Source organism: Miniopterus schreibersii, assembly GCF_964146895.1.
Source record: "Miniopterus schreibersii genome assembly, chromosome: 2".
NCBI classification, from domain to species: Eukaryota; Metazoa; Chordata; class Mammalia; order Chiroptera; family Miniopteridae; genus Miniopterus; species Miniopterus schreibersii.
Window position 1 is genome coordinate 97,662,258 of NC_138102.1, and position 26,303 is coordinate 97,688,560.

Below are 26,303 nucleotides of genomic sequence, written 5' to 3' on the forward strand. Positions count from 1 at the left end.
TGTCATCTTTTAGCCACACCTACCCACTCAAGTAGCCTTCCCTGTCACAGCAGCCATCCTCATGGATGACAAATAAGACAAGCACACGAAATCACACTTACACAGGGAGTGAACCCAGACACTTTCATTTGCACTGTAGAAAGCAAACGGGCTGCCCACAAAGAATAGTTAGGAAATGTGAAGAGGTTCATTCGCACTGTTAAAAGGATGTAGTTCATTCATTCATCTGTATAAATAATTTTTCTGGCAACAGCAGTTAAATTTTAACTTCCCACTCAAAAACTTCAAGTATTTGAAAGGCACGTAAGTTTTTCCCTGCTTTTATTTCATTTGGTACATTCTCATAGTAGTGAGCTGACTCAGGAAGTCAAAGCATTTCTTTTAAAAGAAATTTTAAACCTTTATAAGTGGGAAATGGGACAAATAATCACTATGTTGGTCAGTATCCATGTAATAGTAATACATTTATTTTTTCCAAAAGAGAGAAAGTGGGGGAAATAGGTCTATCTGTAAAATTTAAAGCAGAAAATATCACTTAAAAACAAACACAAAGGAGCCCTGCCACATTATTGTTTCTGTTTCCTCAGCTGTTAAAAGTGATCTCAAGTGTGGCTGCATTTCCACCTGCTTTCTTCCTAGCCACCTCTGTGCCCTCACCCATGAATCTCTGCCTCTGGGGGAGCTGCTCATTGTCACTTGTCATGAAGCCTGCACTTGGATATCCTGGGCTTCACATGCAATTTCAGAATCTCAAACGACACTACATAGGCTTGCTCTAAGTCTCCTTTTGGTGCAGTTTGGCAAATATCCCAAATGAACTTCAACCCTGAGTTAAAAGTATCAAACAGACATAGGGCTAAGTGCAGCTATGGCCTTCTGGGCTGCCCAGAGGCTTGAGAGAGCTCAGGACAGAAAACCTAATGGCCCCAAATTGAAGTGACTGCAGACACCTGCCTCTTTATCACCGCAGAACAGTCCCCCACAGAGACAGAAACACCTTGGCCAGGTTCAGGGCTCTCAGGTTGCTGTGAGTATCTTTAAAGAACATCAGGCCCTGCACCCCACTTTGCCCCCATCCCCTATAGAAAGCATTGTGATCCTCCCCACTCCACCTTCAGCATTAAGGACAGCAAGCACTGACACCGAAACCCAACCTTTTTGGTGATCTTCTCCCTCTCCCCAGTCCAGTGCTCTCTGTCACTCTAGGCTCTCTACCTGCTCAGTTGAAGTGCACTTTGGTTTTGTGGCTAGAAAAGAGGTCATTATAAAGCTGTCTGGGGAGAATACCACTAGATGACCAAGTCATTGGGTCTTCCCTGACTGTTGTTGGACTTACTGGCCTTGCTTGACAGTCTGGGGTCTGTGGGTAGCAAAGGTGGCATGTGCATCTCCACAGTGGGGATCATTGCCTGCTGCCCCTCATCAGGAGTAACTTCCAATCTGCTCTCTCCCAAGATGCTGTGGTCCCCATTCTCCAATGGGACAGGCTCCTGAGGAGTTGGCTGGGGGCTGCCTCGGGGGGAAAAGGAAGAAGATGTGGGTACAAGTGGGGAGATCTTCCTCACAGAAGTCTGCTGCTCAGGCTCCTGGTTGGCCCAATTCTGCTCTGTCATTAGCAGGTGATGGTTACTATCATAGAATTTGTCAGGGTGGCCCTTCCCCTGCGTCTGGGAAAGAGCTACCACATTGAAGTCTGTTGCTGGTGGAGTGAAGCCAGGATGGTCTGCGGCCACTGCTTGTTCCATGGAAGAGGCAGAGTGAGTATAGTAAAGAGGGTACCCCATAGTACTGGTGGTTGGAACAGGGTAGGAGGGCAGTGGGCTCACTCCCCCAGGTTTTATCGTCCCCATCCTGTATTCAGTGGTGTCTGGGCAATAATGGTTGGTCATGCCCTGTTTAAGCTTCTTCCAGCCCAAATGGTATATCTCCAGCACGTTGAGTAAGAGGGACAGGCAGGCCACAACCAGCATGAATATGATGAAGATGGTCTTCTCCGTGGGCCTGGAGATGAAGCAGTCCACGATGTTGGGGCAGGGCCACCGGTCACAGTGGTAGAGTGGCTTCAGCTCAAAGCCATACAGAAAGTACTGTCCAGCGATGAAGCCCACTTCAAATAGTGTCTTAAAAATGATGTTGAAAACATAAGTCTGGAGCAGAGCCCCAGCAATTCGGACCTTGCCCCGGTCATCCTGCAGAAGGGGTTTGTCCTTCTGGCCATGGTTGCTGGGCCCACACTGCCTAGCCAGTCTGAGGTGCTGGCTGCCTCCCTTCAGCTGCTCTTCCTCCCGCCCTTTCTTCTTCTCTTCCATGCGCACGATGTGCAGCACGTGCCCCAGGTAGATGAGGGTGGGAGTGGACACGAAGATGATCTGCAGCACCCAGAAGCGGGTGTGGGAGATAGGGAAGGCTTTGTCGTAGCAGACGTTCTCACAGCCTGGCTGCTGGGTGTTGCAGGTGAAGTCTGACTGCTCATCTCCCCATACTTCCTCGGCAGCAGCTCCCAGCACCAGGATCCGGAAGATGAACAGGACTGTCAGCCAGACCTTGCCAATGACCGTAGAGTGCTCCTGTGCATTCTCCAATAGTCTCCCCAGAAGGCTCCAGTCACCCATTGCTCCAGCCTGCCAGCCTGTAAGGGAACATACTTCTTAATACGCAGGTAGGACAGGTGAGCCGTACTCCAACTGCCCAAAGGGACAGGTGTCATTGTTCACGGGGGATGGAATATAGTGTCATTGGGTGGCTCTCTTAAAACTTCCTAATGTGGGATGTGCTGCAGAGATCTCCACAGCCTTGTGTGTTCATGTATGCAAATATGTTTGTGTGCACATGTACACGCACTTACATGTCCCGGTGTACACATGTGTGTACACACATGTGCATATGCCTACACCTGTATATACAAGCATGTGCCTGTGCAAAAACATGTGAACATGTGTACATGTGAATGGTTAGATGCACATACATATGCACATGCATGTGTGAATGTACATGCATATGCACATGAGTGCACTTGTGTGCATGCACATGTGTGCACATACCTGCCTCTGTGTGTGAGTGCATGTACTGTACCTGTAGGCACTTACAGTGCATGTGTGTACATGTGTTGAATGTCAAGTGTGCAAGGTATACAGGAACATGCAAGCACAATGCTTTCATGTGCGTGCAGGTGCATATTGTAATCTGTGTGCATGTGTGTGCACATGTATCTCTGTGGGCATGTGTGCATGTACATGTGTGCATATACCGGCGTGTGCACATTTTATACATGTGTGTGCATGCACACATACATGTTTTTGGTGTGTATACATATCTCTATGTATCTGTACATATTGCCCACTAATGTGCCACACAGGATTAAACCATAGTCTACAGCACCGATAGAGTACTATAGTTACCCTACACAAGCATGGATTAAATGAGACAAACACAGGCTACTTAACTCACTTCAGAGATGAGGAAACTGAGCAAGAAAGAGAAGTGACTTTCCTAAGGGACACGATCTCTCCCAGCCTCCTAACTCCACCCTGGGCTCTTCCAGCCTCTGTCTCTACAGGAGCTCTGGGGCTTCCTGTGCAGCTGCCAATTCCTAATCTCGCCTGTCCTGCTCACGTGAAGTTAGGGCAACCTTCTCCCAAATTGTCACAATGCCCACTGCACCTTCTTAACTTCGGCCGTATTAAATTGTTGCCTCCTCCATCTTTCCCTTTCCTTTTGAATCTTTCTCTTTGCAAATGTTACATAAATGGTTCACTCTCTGTACGTCCTTGGGCAGGAGACCATGTCTCTATCTGTAAGGTGGGGACTGTGGTCATTCACAGTCAACTGCCTCTCGGATAGAGGGAAGTAAGACCCCTGGGCCCACTTTGTGAGGGTGACAGTGCTCCTTGGACACAGGGGATCCAGCCTACAAGGTGTCCTCTGTGTCACCTCTGTTCAAACGGGCCAGATGCTCCAAACTGGAACTAAAGACAGCATCGCTTTTCTCATGGCCAGTCTGTGCAGTAAGGAACGTGGGCTAAGCTCTGAGTATACATACAAGAATAAAGAAAACGATCATGTTGAATCTTTAAAGGCTTAAATATCCTAATTTTTTAGGAGTTGGTTTAAAGGCAAATAAACAAACAAAACTTTACTCCCTGTGATCTAAAAAAATAGGCAAATGTTAACCCTCGTTTGCAGTAAACTTCCAGCTCTTCGTTTTGGTCATTTGAGCTCTGTAGAGAAACCTTAGTCTTCGTGTATCCTACCAGCCTCCTTGCCCCATATTGTGACAGCTGCCTGCTCCACTCTGCATGATCTTAGACAGTAACACGTTTTCATCGAGAAACTTAATTGTTGAACGTGAAACAAACCACTCTCCCGTGAAGGATGACAGGTGTCAGGGAATTATTCTAGGTTACATCCTGCTTCTCCTCCAAGCTGTCAATTCTGACTCCTACACAGACCCCACAGCCATCCTGCTGGGCTTGGAGGGGTGCCATCAACCATGGACTCTCACAAGACCCCTAACTCTGCCCTTGGCCCTAGCCCCTCCCTCTGCCCTGCTGGACATCTGCCTCTGGAGCACAGGACAAGAGCCGTGGACAGTGTGCACCCCCCATGAGGACCTGGCTCAGCACTCTGAGCACCAAACTTCCTGTGGGCCCTGAAACTCTACCTTTATGCATTAGCACATGCTGTGTCTTCAACTTCAATATGGTCTCTATCTTGAGATCTATTTGTGGAGGCAGGAAAATACAGGAGAATGGGGAGCTCTACAAGGGCAGAGGGACTTCAGAGATGAAGGGTATTCATATTAAAAGGTGTAGCCAGGGAGGAGTGGAATTTGAGCTGGGCTTAGGAGGTGTGGCTTTGGGTAGAAGGGAGGGCAAAGGGAGTACATTTCAACAATAGAGCAAAGTTCCCATGCAGAGGCAGGAATACCTGTGACCACGTGACTGAAACAGGGCATTGGGTTAGGAAGCAGTGAATTTAATGGCTGCTTGTGCACATGGAGCTAGGCTGTGGCCATGTTTGCACACAGTGGGCATTCAGTAAGTCCCAGTGGTGCACATGAACTGAAGGACTAGAGAGCCACTAATCCACTTAGAGAGGGGAGAGAGATGCTGAAGTGCTGTTCAAGAAAGAAGAGTCCCTTCTATAGCCTGCAGGGACTCAGGAAGTATGTTCTAACCTTGGAGTGAGTGTTGAAGGCCCTGCTGGATGACAGGAGGGGCAAATGGAAAAGAGAAAGGACAGAGGGAGGACACTTTCTGAAGACAAAAATAAAGCAGTGTGTGGCATCTGAACAGACCAGAGATGAGATAGATACCAATGAAAGACATGCCTGAGCCTGGTGAGAGGGCTAGTTATGGGGAGATTCAGAGAGAAGGACATTGGGGGGGAGTGGTAATTTGAGCTTGGAAGAGGAAATGAGAGCTGTGGTTTGGTGACTGTGTGGATTAAAAGCAGTGGTCGGAGATCTGAGTGGAAGTGGCCAGCAGGAAGCTGGAGACGTGGGATTAGAAGCAGCTGGGAAAAGGGTCCTCTCCAGGGTGAGGGCCACAGTGCAAAAGACAGAGCTTAGAAATAGACGTGGAGAATGCAGCACAAGAGATGAAGAGGATATGGAAACGACTCATCGCCCTTGGTGCCTGTAAAGGTGGCTGATGTGTGGTGGGTGCTTCCTGAAGGGCACACAATCTGACAAGATGGGTGAGGGCCTAAGACCAAGCAGAGCTGGAGACCAGAGACCCTCCCTGCAGAGGCTGGAGGGAAGGGACCATCCTCAGTGTGCATTTGACGGGTTCTACCAGAGAGTCCAGTCTTTAGGTTTTATTGGGTTCTTGGAATTTGTGCCCTGAAAACTTGTTTCATCCTTTCATATTTTATTTTCATTATTGGTCCCCCTTAGTCTTCTGACAAAGTTCTTTTAGCAAATTCTAACCGCAGGAAGAAAATGGTCAGGTAGATCCTGCGTGCTTGTAAAGACCAGACATCGCACGCAGGGCCAGCAGATGCAAGGAAACTGGGATGGCCTGGGAGGAAAGTTACCCAGGACCTGGAGAGGCTGCCACCCCTGCTGATGCCCTTCAGGTCCCAGACGGCACACTCCCTTGAGAGCAGTCATCAAGCCTGAGGATTGGGGTGGACCAGAATTGAGGGGGCTGGTGAAGGACTTTGCAGAAGGTGACTAACAATGTTAATGATGATCAGAGCCTTCCAGAAGGAGGGAAATGAGAAAGAGGCCCTGCAATCTCACAATCAGGAGGCCACGGATGTTCCTTAAGTAACCACTTAGTGAAAGGATGGTGACAAAACCAAAAGTCTTTCCAAGGGTTTAAGAGGCCATATATGGGAGTAGTGGAGGGAAGATAGTGACAGCACTTGCTCAATGGATCTAAAGGAAGAAGAGACACAAAATAGGTACAATTAGGGCACAGGACCGGTAGATGTGTTTTGAAGACAGAGAAGCTTGTGGGTGTTTAACATCAGAGTAGGGGGTCCTGCAGGATGGAGGGTCAGGCTGCTCAGCAGGAATCTCGGCTGAGCGCAAGGATGGGAGGAGGCCGAGAGGGGAGATGTGGGACAAAATTTCTCCACAGTGTTCATATGACTCCACTCAGTGAGGTGAAAAGGGAGGTCATGTTCTTAGGCAAGGGCCAGACTTGAGCCTTGAGAACAAAGAAAGTTTGATGACAAGGAAATGAATGAGGAGGGTGAGAAAGGGACCCGCATGCCCTCCCCCAGACTCTGCATCTGTGTACAGGATGCAAGTGCGCAGCAGGGATTAGGGAGGCCGAGGTCCGCAGGCCCTGGTGCTGAACAGAACAGAACCACAGGCAGAGCAACATAACTCTAGTGGGAAAGATATCCCACACAAGAGATGCCAGAAGCTGTGAGTGTCACAGGGAGACGAAAGCTGAGGAGGAGCATGGAGGGAAGTATAGGGGTCAGAGAGACTGCAGGTCCCCTGACAGGGTGACATCTGAGTGAAGAGCTGAGCCCCTAATGGGGGGGAGACTGGCCAGCAGAGTCAGGCTCTAAGGAGGGAGAAAACGGAGTGGGCTCAGGGATGGCAAGGACAGGATGGCCAGCCAGGAGGGGACGGTGGTCAAGCAGGTTAGAGAGGTAGGTGGGGAGGCAGACAGATCATAGCAGACAGTGACAGCTTAGGCTTTGCTTTTACTGTACTCCAAGTGAGCTGGGAAAGTACAGGATGGTTTCAAAAACAAGAGTGATATAACCAATTTACATCTTCACAGGACCACTCTGGTTGGCTCTGGTGAAAATAGGGGAGGGGGAAAGGCAACGGTGAAAGCGGAGGGTCCAGTGAGGAAGCTGTGCTGTAATCCAGAAAGAGGACGGTGGAAGCAGAGAAAGTGCTGAGAAGTGTGGGTGAGGCTTCAGGATGGGGCAGAGAGGAGCTAAAGAGGACACCAAGGGTTTTGCCCTGAACTGGAGAAAGGGAACTGCCATTTACCAACATGGGGAGGCCAGAAGACATACAGGTTTGGGAGATGGCAATCATGAGTTCAGTTTGAAAATGTTACCTTGGAAATGTCTATTAGACATGCGAGTGTGGACACTGGAGATAAGCATTTGGAAGTCATCATCTGACTCTCACTGGACTGCGATCATCTGAGGGACGGGGAGAAGGAAAGGGGGCTGAAGACCAAGCCCTGGGTTCTCCCAAGTCGGGAGGCTGACTACAGAAGGACAGATGTGCGAAAGAGCTGCCCTTAGGAAATGCCAGTTTTAGTAAAAACTCTGGAATGGAATAACAGCAAAGGTATGATTTGTATTATATTAGATTTACTCTTATAACAACATATTGAAACTAAAAACATTGTTACTTGGCTTACAAATTAGACATCATATAATGTGGAGTAGGGCTAGACACGTTAATTTTGTGTCAATGTTTGTGATTACCTGGAACACACTGAGTAGGATTTTGAGGGTCCATGCTCATCAAGTGTCTGCTAGGGTTGGGTATGGGGCATGGGTGGCCCAAATTTGATTTTTCACGATCCCTGACTTGGCACAAATCTACAAGGACACAGTGGGCTGAATTTGTTACAGATATGGTACAATGAAAAGGGGGCTTATCTAATTACCTTTTCAGCCAGTAGAAAGATTCCATTGGCTTCTTTCATCCCTTACCTGCCTGTGCCAAGCTGTCACCCTTAGGACAGTAATTCCCCAATGTCAGGAGACCCATCTCAAGGTGTTATGTCATTTTCACACCTTTTTCATAATTCTGTTCTGACTCTTGAAAAAGGAAATCAAACTCAAAATAAAATTTTCTTTTACTTTGTGGAGTTGACTCCAACATGTAGCTTTGTCTGAGCTACTAAGACCAAAGAGCAAGATGGAAATCAGGTTTTTAGAAGCTGGTCCAGAGTCACAGCAATGTGGAAAAGTTCACTCACAAAGATGAGCATGAAAAGAAAAAAAGCGGGACCTTTGAACTTGCAGATTAAGTAACATGTGACATTTGTTTTCCATCTCCAGAAGAAAAGGACTGAAGGCTCCCCAGAACAATCACACCCACCCACCAGGGGGACACTAAACAGCCATGGTTCCTATCCAGCAACCTGATAGGAAGCCCTTTCTAGTTCTCGTGGTTATGGCAGTCCTTCAGATTTCTATGGGAAACACACATCATGTCATCTGCTGCTAAGGATAGGTTTCTATTTTCCTCTCCTAATTTGAATTCCTTTTCTTGTCTTCTTGTACTGGCCAGGACTTCCAGCTCAATGTGGACCAGTTTTTTGGTACTGTTATTAGATTTTACTGTGAAAGTGATTTTAGCCTGAAAAATTATAAATTCCCTAAATAAGCTTTTATAAGAATCTCCTATAAAAGAGTCTGGGGACTAATATAATTTTTTGAGGGTTTTTGGAGGAATACTTGATTACAAATTCAATTTCATAAACTGTTACCGATATATAAATATTTGTTATTTCTTAAGTCAATTTAGTCAAATTTAGTTTATTATTTCTTAAGTCAAACTTTAAGAAAAGTTTCTATTTCATCTAAGTTTCAAATTTTGTTGTCATAAAATTATTCATGGTATTTTATTATGATTGAAACTGTATAGTATTTTTAGATTCCTTTGTTTGATTCCAGGTATTATTTATTCTAGGTTTTGAAAATATTACTCTTTTAGAAATTTATCTTTTATTATAGAACCAGCTTTGATATGCTTAAAAAAGAATTAGGGTTTATTTTGTTATTTTTTTCAATGTGTTATTATATACGGTATATTTATAGTATATAAATAAATCTACAAAAAATTCGTATGAATCTTTTAAATAGATACAGATTTTAGTATTTTTTTTTGTTAATCCTCACGAGAGGATATTTTTTCCATAGATTTTTAAAGAGAGTGGAAGGGAGGGAGGGAGTGGAAGAGAGAGAAACATGTATGTGAGAGAGACAAATCGATTGGTTGCCTCCTGCATACACATTTACTGGGGCAAGGGATAGAACCTGCAACCCAGGCATGAGCCCTTGACCAGGAATCAAATTTGTGACCCTTCAGTGCACTAGTTGACACTCTAACCACTGAGGACACCATCCAGGGCATGTATTTTCTAGTGTTATTATTATAAAATACACATATATAACTTAAGGGTATCCTTTATCTTAGTGTAAAGCTGTATATTTACAGGGCTTTTCTTCTCTAATTTTACATGGAAAAATAGAGGGTTTTATTTACCTAACTTTTCAATAATCCAATATCTGGTAGGAAACATCACTTTCATCCAGGGCAGAGTTAGTGAAATTAAAAAGCACTAATTTTCCAAGTTCTTTATTAATAATTCTAAAGCACTGTTAGGATTATAGAATTTTATTGTCAGAGAATAAATATCCAGAAACATGAAATAGCTTTTAAATTCTACTTTTAATCTATTTTATTTATTAAATAAGAATGTATGGAGAACACTTATAATAGTGCCTGCCATTCAGGCATTGTTATTATCCTCATATTTTCTCTTTTGTATGGGGATTTTCATCATTCTTGCATACCTGAAAAAGTCATATGCTCTTAAATCTGTATTTGGCTAAAGTAAACATGATTAAAACTTTTCATCTTTAGTAAAAGGAAAAAAAGCATCAGCTTTTCCTTTCTGTTAAACCATCTGTGACTTAAAAGCTCAGTGAGAGCTAATTTTAAGTTGGAAGCAATTTAAACAACTTGTGTTAGTTTAAAAACAAATGTCTTCAATGTTTTATATTCAAGAATGGCAAAATTAAAAATACACGTAACTTTCTATTTACACTATTTCTTCTTGAAATACTTGAATAAAGTAATCATTCCCTCCAGGAATTTGTATTAAATCATCCTTTCCACAATTAGTGTTTTAATATTAAGCAAGAAATTTAACAGCCAATGTAGCTTCAGTTCATCTGACAGGAAAATGTAGTTAGTCTGGAGTGTAATTGGACATGTTACTGTGTTCCAAGACCATTCATGCCACATCGGGCTTCCTTCCCAACCATTCACATATCTTCCCTGCTCAATTACTATGTCAATCCTCAAGTTTCTCCTGTCAATCATTAAATTAATAAGGTTTTAAAATGACTCCTCTGAAAGGCCTACAAACATCAATATAATTTTTCGCTTATTCAAACATTTTACTTAGACATTTCAGTGATGTGTTCATTTTAACGCATTTCAACATTAGTCCTCAAAGTTTTAATAAGTGAATAATTTCAAAAAGTCACTACCCTTAAATTAAAAATGAACTTAGCAGTACATCACTTTCTGAAGGGTGGCTTGGGGCAAGGGTAAATTACAATAAAAAAAATTATAGGGGTGCTTCGGTGTACAACTTCTCTGAACAGGACCTTGTTATGTCAGTAACACAAGATAAGCTGGTCTGAAGAGTATGCTATGCACTGACTTTATAAACTCAGCATGGTTGGTTAAAAGTAATTTCTCTATATAAATTCAAATTACATCTTTCAAGAATTTTACTCATTATCCATGGAAGAAACATGGAATCATAGCAGTTTAGAGCTAGAAGAACCTCAGAAGTGGTCTAGTTTCTCCTCCTCATTTTACAGATTGAGAAATGGAGCCCAGAGAGGGTATGGTGATTTTCTAAGGTTACACAGCCTGCAGTTCTGAGGCTGGCCCACCCTACCTTCCCCTTCCATGTGACTGCATGGGATTACACAGGCTGACTGTTCAGATTACAGCAGTTACCTTTTGAGTTATATCTCTACCACACTTTAAAACATGTTTGGAAACATAAGTTAGAGTATATTTTAAGCTTTTGACTTTTCTTCCAGTCCAGAGTGTTTAAAATTGTTAAATATGTTAATAACAGCCCAGTTACTTCATCATATAAATTGGAATTACTAGGTAAAAGCAAATCCAGATATTATTTTTACTCTTGCTTAGTGAACAAAACCCTATAGCCTTATAATTGTGGTATTTTATTACTCTCTTTATATTACTGACACAAATCACCACATCTGTCAAAATGTTTTTTGTGTTTTCAGAAAGAACAATTTCTATAATATTAATATAATTTTACTTTTCTTGTTCAACTCTATTTCTATTAGTATATAACCAGAAATCTCTTCTATGTTCTAGGATAAAAGATTCATTTTAAAGCTAATGGAAAATGGAGTCTCATGAATAAATGAGCAATAATTCATGAAGATAATGAGTGAAAAACATTAAGTGATTTTTATATTTAGTATCATTAGTTTGTTAGCAGCAAATTTAAAGCCAACCACTAATTCTTCAAATTAAAGAAAATGTAAGAATGAAGAAATTGTTGACATCACCCGTCACTAAGTCATACCTTTGAAGATACAAAGATTTTAAAAAGCAAGCAGTAGAGTACTAACCTAGAAACATGATGAATAATTTTTCACCACTGGAAGAATGAAAACTAAGATTATATTTTATTACAATTCTATTAAAATTGCAAAAACATACTGTTTTTTAGAAACACATATCTGCTGTGTACAGTCACATGTACTGGATATTTTTCCCTCTTCAATTAAGGAAACGTTAATCAAACACTTATATGTCTGTGGCACTGAGGATACCAAAATAATTAGGATATGGTTCTTACCCTCAGGATGTTCATTCACAATCTATGGGATAAGCAGATTTGTAAAAAACCAATCAAAATATATTATGAAAAGTGCTACACAGCGTTGGCAATGGCCATGATCCATTGGAGGGGGAGGAGGAGGAGACTGGACAGTAGTCAAGATGAACCCAGGGTTTCTGGACTGGGTCAAATGCTTCCTGAAGGCCTTTCCACTGTTCAGAATGTTCTGATAATATTTTAGTGCATTACACAAGCTATGTGTTTACTAATGTATTTACATGCAATACTGAAGTAAAATCCTTAAAAAAGTATATCCTTTTTAATCTGTTAGGTGCATTTCAAGTAACAGTAACATCTGAAGACTAATTACCAGTTAAATTCTCTACATGTATGAGGTTTTATCAACTGTCTGTGATAAGAACATAGAATTAATTCTAAGGTTCAAATGTATAGTGTACAAGTTAAGAAAATGAACACCAATATGGTAATAAGTATGTTTGATGTGAGGTGAGTAATTAGGTTTATTGCAGTGATCACTTCGTAAGTTATGTAAATTGCTAATCACTGGGTTGTACACCTGAAACTAATATAATATCGTACATCAACTGTAATTGAAAAACAAAAAAAATAGTAAAAAAGAAAATGAACACCCCTTAAAATGTAAGTATCATTCAAGGAAATAGGGTCAAAATTCTCTCTTATTGGTAAACCATGAGTTTTTGTTACATGCCCTTATTTTTAGACATCTTTGAGCCAGTTAACCTTTGCTGGTGACCCTCCACAGCACTGTCTAGTACTTACAGTAGTGAAGCTTCTGTGAATTGTTTCACAGGAACACCTGTGTCCCCCTTTTCAGATGTTCATCTCAACGTGAACTAAACCGCTGCACCTGTGGAATATGGGCCAAATTGGCTGATGTTTACTTTGAACACATTGACCTTTGGGACATGAATCCCCCTTTCCTCTCTCAACTTTTACTGTCTATCTTGCAATATTTCTCATAATACATGATGGGCTGCCAGTGAAGTGACACGCATACCATAAGTCACCATCATTTTGAACTTTTGGGTCTGGGAGACCAATGCATAATGCACTTCTCAGATGTTTGTAGATAAGCATTTTTAAATGGCATATTTTGGTGATATCTTGAAAAAATAAAAACTACAAACTCCACTTGTCTCTAAAGCCCAGGTCACAAATATTCATGACTGGGAGCTCTGCATCCTAGGATGAATTCTGTCCACTACAGCGCAGCCAGTAAAGCAAGTGATGCACATCCCTGCACTTACTAGCACCTCAGTCCTTAAAAGAAAGGATCACTGTGGCCAGATAAGCATTTCCCACTCTTGTACTTGAACACACAGTAACCAGCATATAGATCAAGAATCAGGTCCCGGCACTTATCGCTAAAAGGTTTCTTTAAAACACACACACCACACCACATTAAAAAGGTTTCTTAAAGGGATGTAGGAGGCAACATCGTTCCTAACAAAATCAAGAAACTGTGCAGAGCCTGGCGCTACTGGACCAGTCTGGGGTGTCTCTTCCTCCTTCCCTGCAGCCCTGTGTCCCCTGAGCCTTCAGGGTTTAAATGTCCTTGGAGCCCTCAGACCTCAAGTTCTAGAGCCAGTCCTGCTCCCCCACCCTAGGGGAGACATCCACAGGAAAGCATCCCAGCCCCACCTCCTAGCCCCCAGCCTCGGGCCAGATCCTAGGAAATGTTTACTCAGCCGAGAACCGGGCTCTGCACGAACCTCCAGCATCAAGGGAACCTCAGTTACCCCAAAAGGACCTCAGAGGTCCCGAACCTCGCTCTCCAGCTCTGCTGCTCCCACAACATCCCAAAGATTCCCAGCAGAATTCCCAGAGGCCGGTTCCAGGGCGCTATCAGGGGTCTCGGGGGCCGCCTGTGCCCCGAGCACTTACCCGCTGAGCTGGCCGGAGCCCCTCGGGACAGCTTTCGCGCTGCTCTGGACCAGAGCTTTACCCGGTTGCTGCGGCCGCAGGCTCGCGCGCGGCGCCGAGACCCGGCCTCCGCGCCCCGGCCGCCATCCCGCAGCCCCGGAGCCCCGCTGGCGGCCTCCGCGGCGGCCCCGACGCGCCCCGCCCCCGGCCCCCAAGGTCGAGCCCAGTTCACCGCGGGCCCCAATGCGGGCCACACCCCTAGCTCACTGCTCCCCGCCTCCAGCTCCCCTTTTACGCACCCCAGGGGCCGAGTTCCACGCCCTCACGGCCAACCCGCCGCCAGCCCCTCACCCCCACCAGCACCCCGAGCGCGTCTGCCTCTCCGCCGGCATCACCCCTGCGCGGTTCCCGACCAGCCGCAGCCTGCGGTCCCGACCCCCACCAACCTCTCAGGTGGCCGCGCAGGGCGCCGGCCCTGGCGGCTGCTGTCCGCTGCCAGCCCAGGGAGGCCGTGGCCCCAGAGCCCGGTGACTACCGTCTGGACCGGCAGAGTGGTCTGGCGGCCGCGGGGCCCTGGCGACACAGCCCGGAGGCTTTAAAGAGCGCGGCCAGCTTGGCTCCCCTCAAGCACACTCGCGGGGGCCACGCAGTCAGAGGGGTGTGTGTTTTTAATAATTTGTTCCGATGGGCTTGAGATGTGGCCCCGCTGAGGGGACAGGGAGCGTCCTCGCGGTCACTCACCCCACTGGCCCGGTGGCGGTGCAGGAGCGCAGCCTACCCGGCAGGCCCCCGGGGAGAGGCTGAACGTGCGTCTTCTTTCCTCCTCAGAGATGACAGCCCCGCACCTGACAGGGAACCTGTGGCACAGGCCAGGATCAAGGAAGGACCCGCTGTGACTGTGCCGCTCGGCTGGCTGGGCTCGGGGCCTCTGCATTGGGGTCGCCCCCCAGGGTCCAGCACGGGCCTGGCCGCAGGGGTCTTTCATAGGGGTTGGGGGACTGAACTTCCTTGGCCGTTCTAAAAGCTGAAAAGGAGCTCAGAGCTCCTTCTCGAGTGAGTGGTGGATTTATTGCAGGAATGGGGCAAAACTGGAGTGTCTGGTTATTTTCAAATCCCGGTGGAGCAGTTTCCATGGGCTGCCTTCATCAGGGCTGAGATCTCTTCTGATTAGCAGTCTGCCTGCCCTGGAGAGCTTACCTGTCCAGATGCCCCAAGGAAAAAGAAAACCAAGCACCCAAAGGCACACCTGTAATCTCTTCCCACTGTGGAGCTCGGAGGGGGGTGTGTGTGTAGGCGGTAGTTTTGCAGACTCCTTTGTGTGTGTGTTTTAATCCTCACCGGAGGATATTTTCTCCATGGCCGGAATCAAACCTGTGACCTTTCACTCTGAGGGCCGACTTTCTAACCACCGAGCCAAACTGGCTAGGGCGACTCCATACTTTTTAAATTGAGGAATATTACTCAAGAAGGTCTCCAAATATCTTTTATTCTCTCTGAGAAGCATAAGAGTAGTTTCTATTTATTTTTTGATCGCAAGAGAATGGAAGTTCATAATACTTACAGTCTCCTTACAACTATTATTGGTATTCCTGGGGCAATAAATGGAAATAGAATATTGCCATTATTTTAAACTTTTAATTAAAATACAAAGTTAAAATGATTTGCATTAAAAAGTAAATACAGAAACATCTAAAGTCAAAAGTGGAAGTCCCCTGTCTCAGCCCCGCTCCAAAGTATCAGCATGAACATCCCAGTGTATTTCCTTCCAGTCTTTTCTATGCCGTTGAAACAGTTTCTCCTGGGGGTCTTCAGGAACAAAAAGCTAAATCATGAAAGATGGCAGGCTTTTGCTAGGAAAAGACTGGAGACTAGTGGTTAGTTTGGCCTCTCCGTTTCTTTGAGAAGCTGAATAACCCATCCAGGGTTATATGCCACTTGGTCATATGACTGGGTGACCAGTTTCAGATTTAAGGGCCAGAGTAGAACCCAGAATGATGGGGAGCCACTCGCTGCTGCCACCTGCTGTCATCAAGGCTCACTGCAGGGCACTGCCCCCTGGGGTTCCCTCAGGATGGCAGGGCCCAGCCAACACCAGCCTCTTTGGGACCCTCCTGCACCTGCACTGGCACACCCTCCTCCCCTCCTTAAAACCTCACCGCTCCATTGCTCTGGAGTTTGTATTTCCAATTTGTAGCTATCTAGCCATTGTTGCTTTGCTAGGGTAACCATGAAAATGAAAAACAAAAACATACACAAACATACATTATTTTCTCTCATAAGTGGTATAATGAGCAACATTAGCAAACTGCTATAATCTCATGGTTACAGTGAGTGGCTTGTCACCAGGTTCTTAGGTAGGTTTTTCCTTGGGTTTCTAGAAGTACTCTGTCACCTGGATTTTGGAATCTCACCATCTAGGCCTGTAAACACCACAGTCCAATGATTTCTTGGTGATCACTCATCTGTGTGTTTGGGGGGGCGGGGATTGTGGGAGGAGATCACTTATTTTAAAAAGCATTTTAAATCATCATCTCATATTAACGCAACAATTCTTTAAAGAGTCAGAGTCATCTGGCTTTACTTCTCTTACATTGTTACGGGGGAAATCACCTAATATATTCCATTCAAAATTTTCAGGCTCTTATTAATTATGAGATCTACTTTTCCAAACCAAAAATATAGGTATAGGCCAATTCTGGATCACAACAACTCAAGAAAGCATGAATTTTCCCACTTGCCTTGTTTTTTCCAAAGGAAGAGATCTCAACGTGAACAGATATTTGCACACTCATGTTCACAGCATTATTAGTCACAATGGCTAAAGATGGAAACAACATAAGTGTCCATTGATCTATATGGTGGTCTATACATACAATGGAATATTATTCAACCTTAAAAAATTAGGAAACCATGTCACAGGCTACAACATAGATGATCCTTGAGGACATTATACTCAGTGAACAGCCACAAAAGGACAGATACCGTATGGTACCACTTCTATGAGGCACCCAGAGCAGTCAGATTTATATGGATAGAAAGTAGATGGTGGGTACAAGGGCTGAGAGAGGAAAATGGGGAGTTAGTGTTGAGTGCAGAAAGTTTCAATTTGGAAAAATGAAAAAGTTCTGGTGGTGATTATTGCACAATAATGTGAATGTACTTGAAAATGCACACGTAAAATTAGTTAACATGATACATTTATGTATGCTCATCTATGCTTCCATGTCATTGAATCTATTCCGTTCATCAGTTTATTAAGTTCTTAAGATTCCACATATAAGCGAGATCATGTGCTGTTTGTCTTTCTCTGCCTGGCTTATTTCACTTAGCATAATTTTCTCCAGGTCCATCCATAATATCCTAAAGGGTCCAAGATTATTCTTTTTTACAGCTGCATAGTATTCCATGGTGTATATGTCCCACAGCTTTTTATCCACTCATTTACTGATGGGCACTTGGGCTGTTTCCAGATCTTAGCTATTGTAAACTGTGTTGCTATGAACATCAGGGTGCATATATTCTTTCTGATTAGTGTTTCAGGATTCTTAGGATATATTTCAAGAAGTGGGATCACTGAGTCAAAAGGCAGCTTCATTTTTAATTCTTTGAGGAACCTCCATACTGTTTTCCATAGTGGCTGCACCAGTCTGCATTCCCACCAGCAGTGTACTAGGGTTCCCCTTTCTCCACATCCTCGCCAGCACATGTTGTTTGTTGATTTGTTGATGGTAGCCATTCTTACAGGTGTGAAGTGATACCTCATTGTGGTTTTAATTTGCATCAAGAGAGATCTCTTTTTCTCAACACTGAAAGATACTGATTGATCAGAGACATGTCAAAAAGTATTCTGAACTCAAGCCCACATCAAACACTGATAATGTCTCTATTCTATTTTATTAGAGCTATAATGCACCAAAAAAATTCCTAAGCCCATATTTATTGACCATAAACTTTAAACAAATCAGGCAAGTCTCAGCACACAGCTCTCTTTCCCTACCCCGTGTGGAAAGAGTCATGTTCGAGTGTGGTCAATTCATTTAGGGGAAAAGTACCAGAAAATCACTCTTCCAGGCATACAAGGCCTGTTTGGATCCCTCTTGAAGACAGGAAGATGGTGGCAGCTAGTGGTTGGTATGTATATGGAAGGACTTCTCAACTAAGTGAGGCAGGAGGGTCAGGAGAAGGCTGCCTTTTCTTTCAAGTAGCAGAGAGGGGAGCCACTCTCCCCAGGACTTCCTTTCGGGAGTGCAGTGGCTCCCTTCTTCCCTGCTGTTCCCTCTCCCTCCCTTCCTCCTTCAAGTCCTCTTCCCCACTGGGCCTCCCCAGGGCCTCCCCTGCTGCCAGCTCTCAGGTTTGCTGAGAAGACTCGGAATTTCCTGAGCTGACTTCATGTGGCACAAACTATTCACTGTGGAAAGAATAGTAAAACAGTGGCCACTTTCAGGAGGATTAGGATTCTCAAGATAAATGATCCCAAAGTATGTTTTGTCTTAAAAACAAAAGCAAAACCCAGGAAAAACCATTTAGGCCCATTTTCACAGAAGAGCTCCACCTCCAGAAATTTGGGATGGCAGCCCTTGGGGCTCAACCACAGCGTTGGTTCTGGCGCTGAGCCCTTTTAAAATTGATAGTGCCATCTAACCAGAGGGTGTATTTATAGTCTGGGTTGGATAAAAGGATGCATAGATCTCCTGTCATTAAGGATGCCACCGCCCAGACTGGTGTAGCCCTTTAGGAAGACTGTAGAGGTTATTCTCAAGCAGCAATTTTAAAGTATACCATCAACATCAATACTAATATCTACTCTTTGGAAGCTTCTTTATAACTTCTACCCAACACCTTTACCTCTGAGAATTCATGTAAGTCTTACACAACACTTTGAGTTTGCTGGAATTATTTCAGGTTCACAGATAAAGAAATCAAGTTCAGAGCCATTAAGAGATTTTGTCCATGGTTATACAACTTATAATAAAAACCAACATTGCGTAACTTTGTAAGTATTTGGGCTAATTAAAAAACATATCGGTATGAGACAGCACTTGGCAGAGTAGCTGGCACACAGGCGGCCTCAGTAGATACTATTGACCCCTCTCTGGCATATACTGTTATCTCTATGAGACTATTAAAACAGGAATGATCTTCCCCAACATCACAAGTGAGTGAAGTAGGCTTCAAAGACCCAAAGGGCTTATCTGAAGTAACACAGCTAAAAAGTGGCCACATTAGGGTTTGAAAGACCTTGGCCCTATTATGACCTTGAAATGCATAATTCAGTTTGAATATATGTCCAAGAGAGTTTTCATGTAACTGGTTAATTATTATTATTACTATTATTATTATTATTTCTGAGAAACAGACTTGTTGGATCTAAAGCGGAGATGATTACCTTTTTCCCCCTTTCTTTTTAAAAATTTAAGTCTTTATTGAGAGTATTACAGATGTCCCCCACCCTCCCATTGCCCCTCTCTACCCAGATCCTACCCCACCCCAGGCCTTCACCATCCTATTGTCTGTGTCCATGGGTTATGAATGTATATATATAAGTTCTTTGGTTAATCTCTTCCTGCCTTCCCTCCCCCCTTCCCTCTGAGATTCTTCAGTCTGTTCCATGTTTCCATGCCTCTGGTTCTATTTATTCATCAGTTTATTTTGTTCATTAGATTCCTTGTTCATTTATTTTGATTTTTAGATTCAATTGGTGATAGATATGTATTTATTGACATTTTATTGTTCATATTTTTTATCTATTTTTTTTCTTTTTCTTCTTAAAGAAGACCCTTTAACAATTCACATAATACTGGTTTGGTGGTGATGAACTCCTTTAGCTTTTTTTTGTCTGTGAAGCTCTTTATCTGACCTTGATTTCTAAATGATAGCTTTGCTGGGTAGAGTAGTCTTGGTGTAGCTTCTTGCTTTTCATCATTTTGAATATCTCTTGCCACTCCCTTCTGGCCTGCAAACTTTCTGTTGAAAAATCAGCTGATAGTCGTATGAGTGCTTCCTTGTAGGTAACTAACTGCTTTTCTCTTGCTGTTTTTAAGATTCTCTCTTGTCTTTGACCTTTGTTATTCGAATTATGATATGTCTTGCTGTGGGCCTCTTTGGGTTCCTCTTGTTTGGGAGTCTCTTCATTTCCTGAACTTGTAAGTCTATTTCTTTCCCCAGGTAAAAGAAGTTTTCTGTCATCATTTTTTCAAATAAGTTTTCAACTTCTGGCTCCCTCTCTTCTCCTTCCAGCACCCCTAAGATGCAAATGTTGGTATGCTTGAAGTCCCAGAGGCTCCTCACATTATCTTCATATTTTTGGATTCTTTTTTCTTTTTGATGTCCTGATTGTATTTTTCTTCCTCATATTCCACATTGCTGATTTGATTCTCAGCATCCTCTGCTCTCCTGTTGATTCCCTGTAAATTATTCTTTTTTTTTTTTTTAATCCTCACTCGAGGAGATTTTTTCCATTGCTTTTTCAGAGAGAGGGGAAGGGAAAGAGAGAGAGAGAAACATCAATGTGAGAGAGACACATTGAGTGATGGTCCTCCTGCTCCCACTCCAACCATGCTGAGCCTGCAACCGAGGTACATGCCCTCGGCCAAAATTGAACTTGGGACCACTGATGCTCTAATCACTAAGCCAAACTGGCTATGGCAACTGTAAATTATTCTGCATTTCAGTTTGTGTACACTTCATTTCTGTCTGGTCTTTTTTTATTTTGTTGATGTTGTCACTCAGTTTCTTGAAATTCTCACTAAGTTCCTTGACGTTCTCAGTAAGCTCCTTGAGAATCCTTATAACCATTGTTTTGAACTCTGTATCTAGTAGTTTGCTTGCTTCCATTTCATTTAGTTCTTTTTCTGGAGATTTCTTCTGTTCTTTCATTTGCAGTATGTTTCTTTGTCTCTATTTTGGCTGCTTCCCTGTGTTTGTTTCTTTGTATTAGGTAGAGCTGCTGTGTTTCCTGGAATTGGTAGAATGGCCTTATGTGGTAGGTGTCCTATAAGGCCCAGTGGCTCAGCGTCCCCAGTCGCCGGAGATGGGCACTCTAGGTGCACCCCTGTGTGCACTGCCCTGTTGTAGTTGAGCCTTGATTGCTGCTGGCATCACTGGGAGGGATTAACCCCCAGACCAATCGGCTGTGCAGACCAGCTGTGACTACTGCAGAAGAGCTGCTGTGCAGGAGATGATTCTATGGGGCAAGACTTGCTTTAGTGGGGCTTTGATGCTCCCCACATCTGCCCCTTGAGTGTGTCACTTGTGGATATGGCAGGGTTGTAATCTGGTGTGACCTGAATTTGACCACCGGATGCACTGGCTCTGGGGCCTCCTGGGAGGTACAAAGTCTGCCACTGCCTGTGCCTTGCCTGGAGCCACCTGGCATGAGATATAGAGCAATCTGCAGATGGCTGCTACATGTGTTAGGGTTGGAGGTGCCCCAGAGAGACCAAGCTGTGAACCAAGGCAGGCTGCTGCTAGTGCTGGGCCTGGGACCTCTTATTAAGACATGTGGGGCATGCTGAGGTCAGCTGCTGCTTGTTTGACAGATTTTAGAAAACTCTGAAGCCTGGACCAAGACAAGCCATTCATGTGGAAAAACCACTGCAAACAGCTTGGGTGGGCCTGCAAATTGGGTGGGGCAGGGTTTCAGGGAATCACCAGTGTGGACCAGGTTGATGGAGACTCAGATATGGTGCCTGCCTGTCGGCTCTGTGGCGGGGAGGTCTCAGCAAAGGAACAATGACCTCTACCAGCACTTTTGTCTGGGAGAAAGTTACCCTCAGTTCTTGTCCTGATGCCAGACAATTTAATTCCTCCCCATTTGTCCCTGGATCCTTTCAAGCTGCTGCCCCAGTGTTGGAGCTCAGAGGGAGTGAGTTTGTGCATGGGCCCTTTAAGAGGATCTGTCAGGGACTCCAGCAGCTCTCCATGTCACTCAGCCACAACCTTGCTGGTTTTTATAGCCCAAAGTTACAGGGACTTCTTCTGGCACTGGAACCCTGGGCTGAGGGGTCTGGTGTGAGGCTGGAACCCCTTGCTCCTCCCATGGGACCTCTGTACCCAAGATATCCCGCCTTATTAAAAAAATGCCACATGTGGGTGTGGGACCAGTGTGTTCCACCCCTCTGCCCCTCCTACCAATCTCAATGTGGTTTCTTTAATTCTCCAGTTGTAGGAATTCTGTTCAGTCAGATTTCAGGTGGTTCTGAATGATGGTTGTTCTGTGGTTTAGTTGTAATTTTCATGTGGTTGTGGAAGGATGCAAGTGCCGTGTTTACCTACACTGCTATCTTGACCAGAAGTCTTATTATTAATTTTTAATTAAAAATGTTTAATGTTAACACTATTGCAGATGTCTTCCATTCCTCCCCCTTTTCCCATCTCCATCCACCCCCCAGTGTCCTCCTCCCTTGGCCTTCACCACACTATTGTCCGTGTTCATGGGGTATGCATATCTGCTCTTTAGTTAATTCCTTCACCTTCTTTAACCAGCCACCTCCCCCTCCTCCCCTCTGGCACCTGCCAGTCTGTTCCATGTATCCATGGTTCTAGTTCCATTTTGTTCGTCAATTTATTTTGTTCATCAGATTCCACTTACTAGTGAGATCATGTGGGATGGACCTGGAGAGTATTATGCTGACAGGTTGATTATTTTAAACTTCCCTTCAACAACTAACAACTTAAGTACATTCTTTGTTTTGAAAATGCTGTAGGACCATGACTTTAACTAGAGCTCATTTGAGAGGGAAGTCTTTTCTGAAAACCTCCCTTTTGCAGGGTCAAGACTACATATGTCTGAATAGAAAATACTTATGTCAAGACAAATAGAAGGAAGGTGATTTTCTACCATGGCACATGTGCTCACCTCCTGCTGTCTGGAGGAGGCAGCCATGGGGACAGAGCAAGACAGCAGAGGGGTCCTGTGTTCTGAGCTCTACAAAGAGGGGACTGAGCTGTGTTTCTTAAATCCCACTGGCACCTGGGGTGTGCCCTAATTTCTGACCTCAGGCTGGTGATTCACCACGTGGACCGGAGGCCTTAATTAATGGAGATGCTGGGTGTTGTAGGAAGTGTTGGTGACTCAGTAAGCATTTTTCCTTTGCCTGAGTCAGTCCTAATCACAACAAAGATGGAGTAGGACAGGCTTGTAAAAGGGCGTGGGGCCTCGTCCTCAACCATCAGTGAAGAAGCAGACGAGTCTTCAGTGAGGAAGAAATGACATGTTGGTGCCTTGAACTCAGCATAAGAGTGATTGGGAAAGCTAAGATGACAGTGCCCAGGCCCTGTGCAGGTGGCAGGCATAAGACGCTCCAGTTCCTGCTGACGTAGACCAGCTACTAGACCCTGACCTGCAGTGCTGCACAAGACAACCAGGGTCCAGGCCACATGGAGCCTGGTCAGAGGTAGGCCTGGCCAGGGGCCATGAGGAACTCTGGAAAACAGGAACTTCTTGTCAACCAGGTTTTGGCTGTGGCCTCAGGAGGCAGCAAAGCACCGCATGGACCACACCCAAGCAATCGGATAATGTGAGATACAGGGGTCTCCAACCTTAAGTTCTGGAAAGAGGTGTTCCTGCCCCCTTCCCATTCTGCTTGCTCAAACTCCTACTGAGCGTTACCAGGTGCCAATTCTTCATGAAATGCCCAAGACCAAGATAAGGAAGACAATGGTACTTCTGGGAAAAGATTACATTCAGATAAAAAGTGAGACAGCAACTACCACACAGCAGAAGATACTCCAGGTGGGCCTCAGACCTCACTCATATTCTCACGAGGGTGTTCCTGACTGAGTAGGACCTCAAGGTGTTCCTCCTTCCTTTTTTCCCTCCTTCCCTGTAGCTTCCTTCCTCTCCTCTCCTTCTTTAACCCCTTTCCATGAGAGGACAGACCTCACTCATCCTTGAGTTTGGGAGATGAAGTTGGCCCATGAGGCTCAGTGCCTTCTGGTCCCTCTGGTGTGGTTCTGGCTGCTCTGTGCTGTGGGGTTCACTGTCTGGGCAGGCTGTGCCCCTGCAGAAGAGGCCGGCAGTCAAAGAGCAGGCAGCTAATCCATCAATTTTGGAACAAGGTATTAAAAGCCACTTTATCTTGTCTCTATAAAGCTGACATCTGATTTCCATCTGTCTGTCCTGTGTCTTATTTCTCATTTTGAACTTGGGAGGGAGCTCAGGGGGTGCCTCCAAGGAGCCCTACTAGGGACCTATGATTAAATTGCAGTTTGTGAAAGCCCAGAGCCTGGCCTCCCTTCCACTCAGTGCCAAGAGTCTGTTGGATCTGTATCCACAGAACAAAGAAAGGAGTGGTTCACTCTGCCTTGGGTGTCTGGGGTGAAGACATTCCAATGAAGCTTGGACACAGGCTGCCTGAGGAAGAATAGAACCCCACTAGGCAGAGGTGGAACAGTGAGGCATGCTGGACAGGAGTGACCCTCCCTGTGTACCATGTGAGTGTCTTCCGGAACTCGGTGCCAGCCAGGCCCTCCTCATGGTTCCTCTCTTCATGGGGATCATACTCTCCCCAAGACTCCTTCAAAGACCCTCTTACTTCCCACACCCTTGGCTAGAACCCGGTCCAGTGCAAGCTAGCTGAAGTCTACAGCCACCCTCTTCTGTCACCCACTATGGCCATGAAAGACCCTGTTGGTTTTTCTTGGTGCCCTTATTCACTCACCTCTTGGCCCATCATTTCTGGCAGACTCTGAGACTTCCTGTCCATCTGACCCCGACCATCACCTCGGGAGCATCCAGTGTGGTTGGATGATCTGCCCGATGTCACAGAGTAGATGTCTCATGACCTCTGGCCGCCTTCACGGGTCATGGTCACACAATGAACATCACAACACTCTACCTCCACTGCACCCCAGAGGCTCCTCTATGCTCAGAAATTGCTCTGTTCAGGGCATTCCTAGACAAAGAGGCATGGAGATACACACAGCTTTCTTTCAATCCTCAAAGCAACAAATAAGTCAGTTTTCTAAGTCATTGTGAGAAGGTGAGCTTCTAAGAAACAGAATCAAACCCAGAGCTTTCCAGGGAACCCCTTTTATTTCCTACTTCAGATATGCAGCACCTGGAAGAGTCAAGTTCACAGAGACAGGTGTCATGGTGGCTGCCAGGGGCTGGAGGTGTGGGAGTGAGGAGGTGACCCTCCTGGTTTCTCAGCCCTTTACCGGTCAACATCTCAGAGAGCCACCTCCACAACCCACTCTGGAGGTCAGACAGTAGGGCCAGTCCTGGCCAAGTGCTAGGGACACTGTCTGGTCAGTGGTGTGTCCTCTTCTCTGGCTCATCCCTGACAGTGCTGACACTGATGGAGACATTCCACCTGTGAGATTTGCAGCTCTTGTCAGCACCTGAGAGAAAGCATGGGACCTGCTCCATCCCTTGTGATTACTTGCACAGGTTCCCCTGGAAAGGCAAGGGCCTACTCTGGGCCATGTCAGCCTCTCCTGACAACGCTGCACCTCAAATGTCAGTGTCCTCAAAAGGCCAAGAGCTCTCTGTCCACTCAACTTTACCATTGTCACTCACTTAGATCTCCTCACCCTGCCTGCACCCCTCCTGGCTTGACCCCTTCCCACCCAGACCTCATGGTCAACACCTGAAACCCTGGCTTCACTGGCCTTCAGACACACCTCACATGTGATCCTGGTGCTGGTTAACTCACCCTGTGTTCTCTTTTCACCTGTTCCTGCCAGGAAAAAGTGCCTAACTGTGCTTGTCACCTACAGCCCAACCTGAGACTGCCAAAAGCCTTGCACATCTGGTCCCAGTCCACATTGCCAAACTCACCTTTTAAAATTTATTTCATTTTATTTTTTAAATATATTTTTATTGATTTCAGAGAGAGGGAGGGAGAGAGAGAGAGAGAGAAACATCAATGAAGAGAGTGAGTTATTGATTGGTTGCCTCCTGCATGCCTCCTGCTGGGAATTGAACCCCCAACCCTGGCATGTGCCCTGACCAGGAATCAAACCTAAAGCTCCTGGATCATAGGTCGATGCTCAACAGCTGAGCTATGCTGGTAGGGCCAAACTCACCTTTTATTGCTTTCCTAGTGAAGTCCTTCACGCAAGACCAAATGGTCTCTTCCTGGACCCGTGCACATGTCCCATTATAATTTTTAAAAATTGTGGTAAAATATACATAACAAAATTTGCCATTTAAAATGCCTGGTTCAGTGGTGTTATGTACATTCATATTCTTGTGCTACCACACCTCCATCCATCTCCAGAACCCTTTTCATCTTGTAAAACTGAAACTGTTCCCATTAAACACTCACTCCCTATCCTCCCTCCCCCAGTCCCTGGCAACCACCATTATTCATGAAAAATGTCTCAGAG

General features: G+C 45.1%; 1 protein-coding gene across 1 annotated transcript; it reads right to left on the reverse strand.

The window, feature by feature from the left end:
- Window positions 1-415: 415 nt before the first annotated feature.
- Window positions 416-14,138, reverse strand: GJA3 (gap junction protein alpha 3). The gene is made up of 2 exons (XM_081128909.1): window positions 13,992-14,138; window positions 416-2,629 (listed from the first exon to the last, which is right to left on the reverse strand). Exon 2 carries the CDS (start codon window positions 2,610-2,612, stop codon window positions 1,290-1,292), a length of 1,323 nt encoding a protein of 440 aa, XP_080985035.1. The 5' UTR covers window positions 2,613-2,629; window positions 13,992-14,138; the 3' UTR covers window positions 416-1,289.
- Window positions 14,139-26,303: the final 12,165 nt, after the last annotated feature.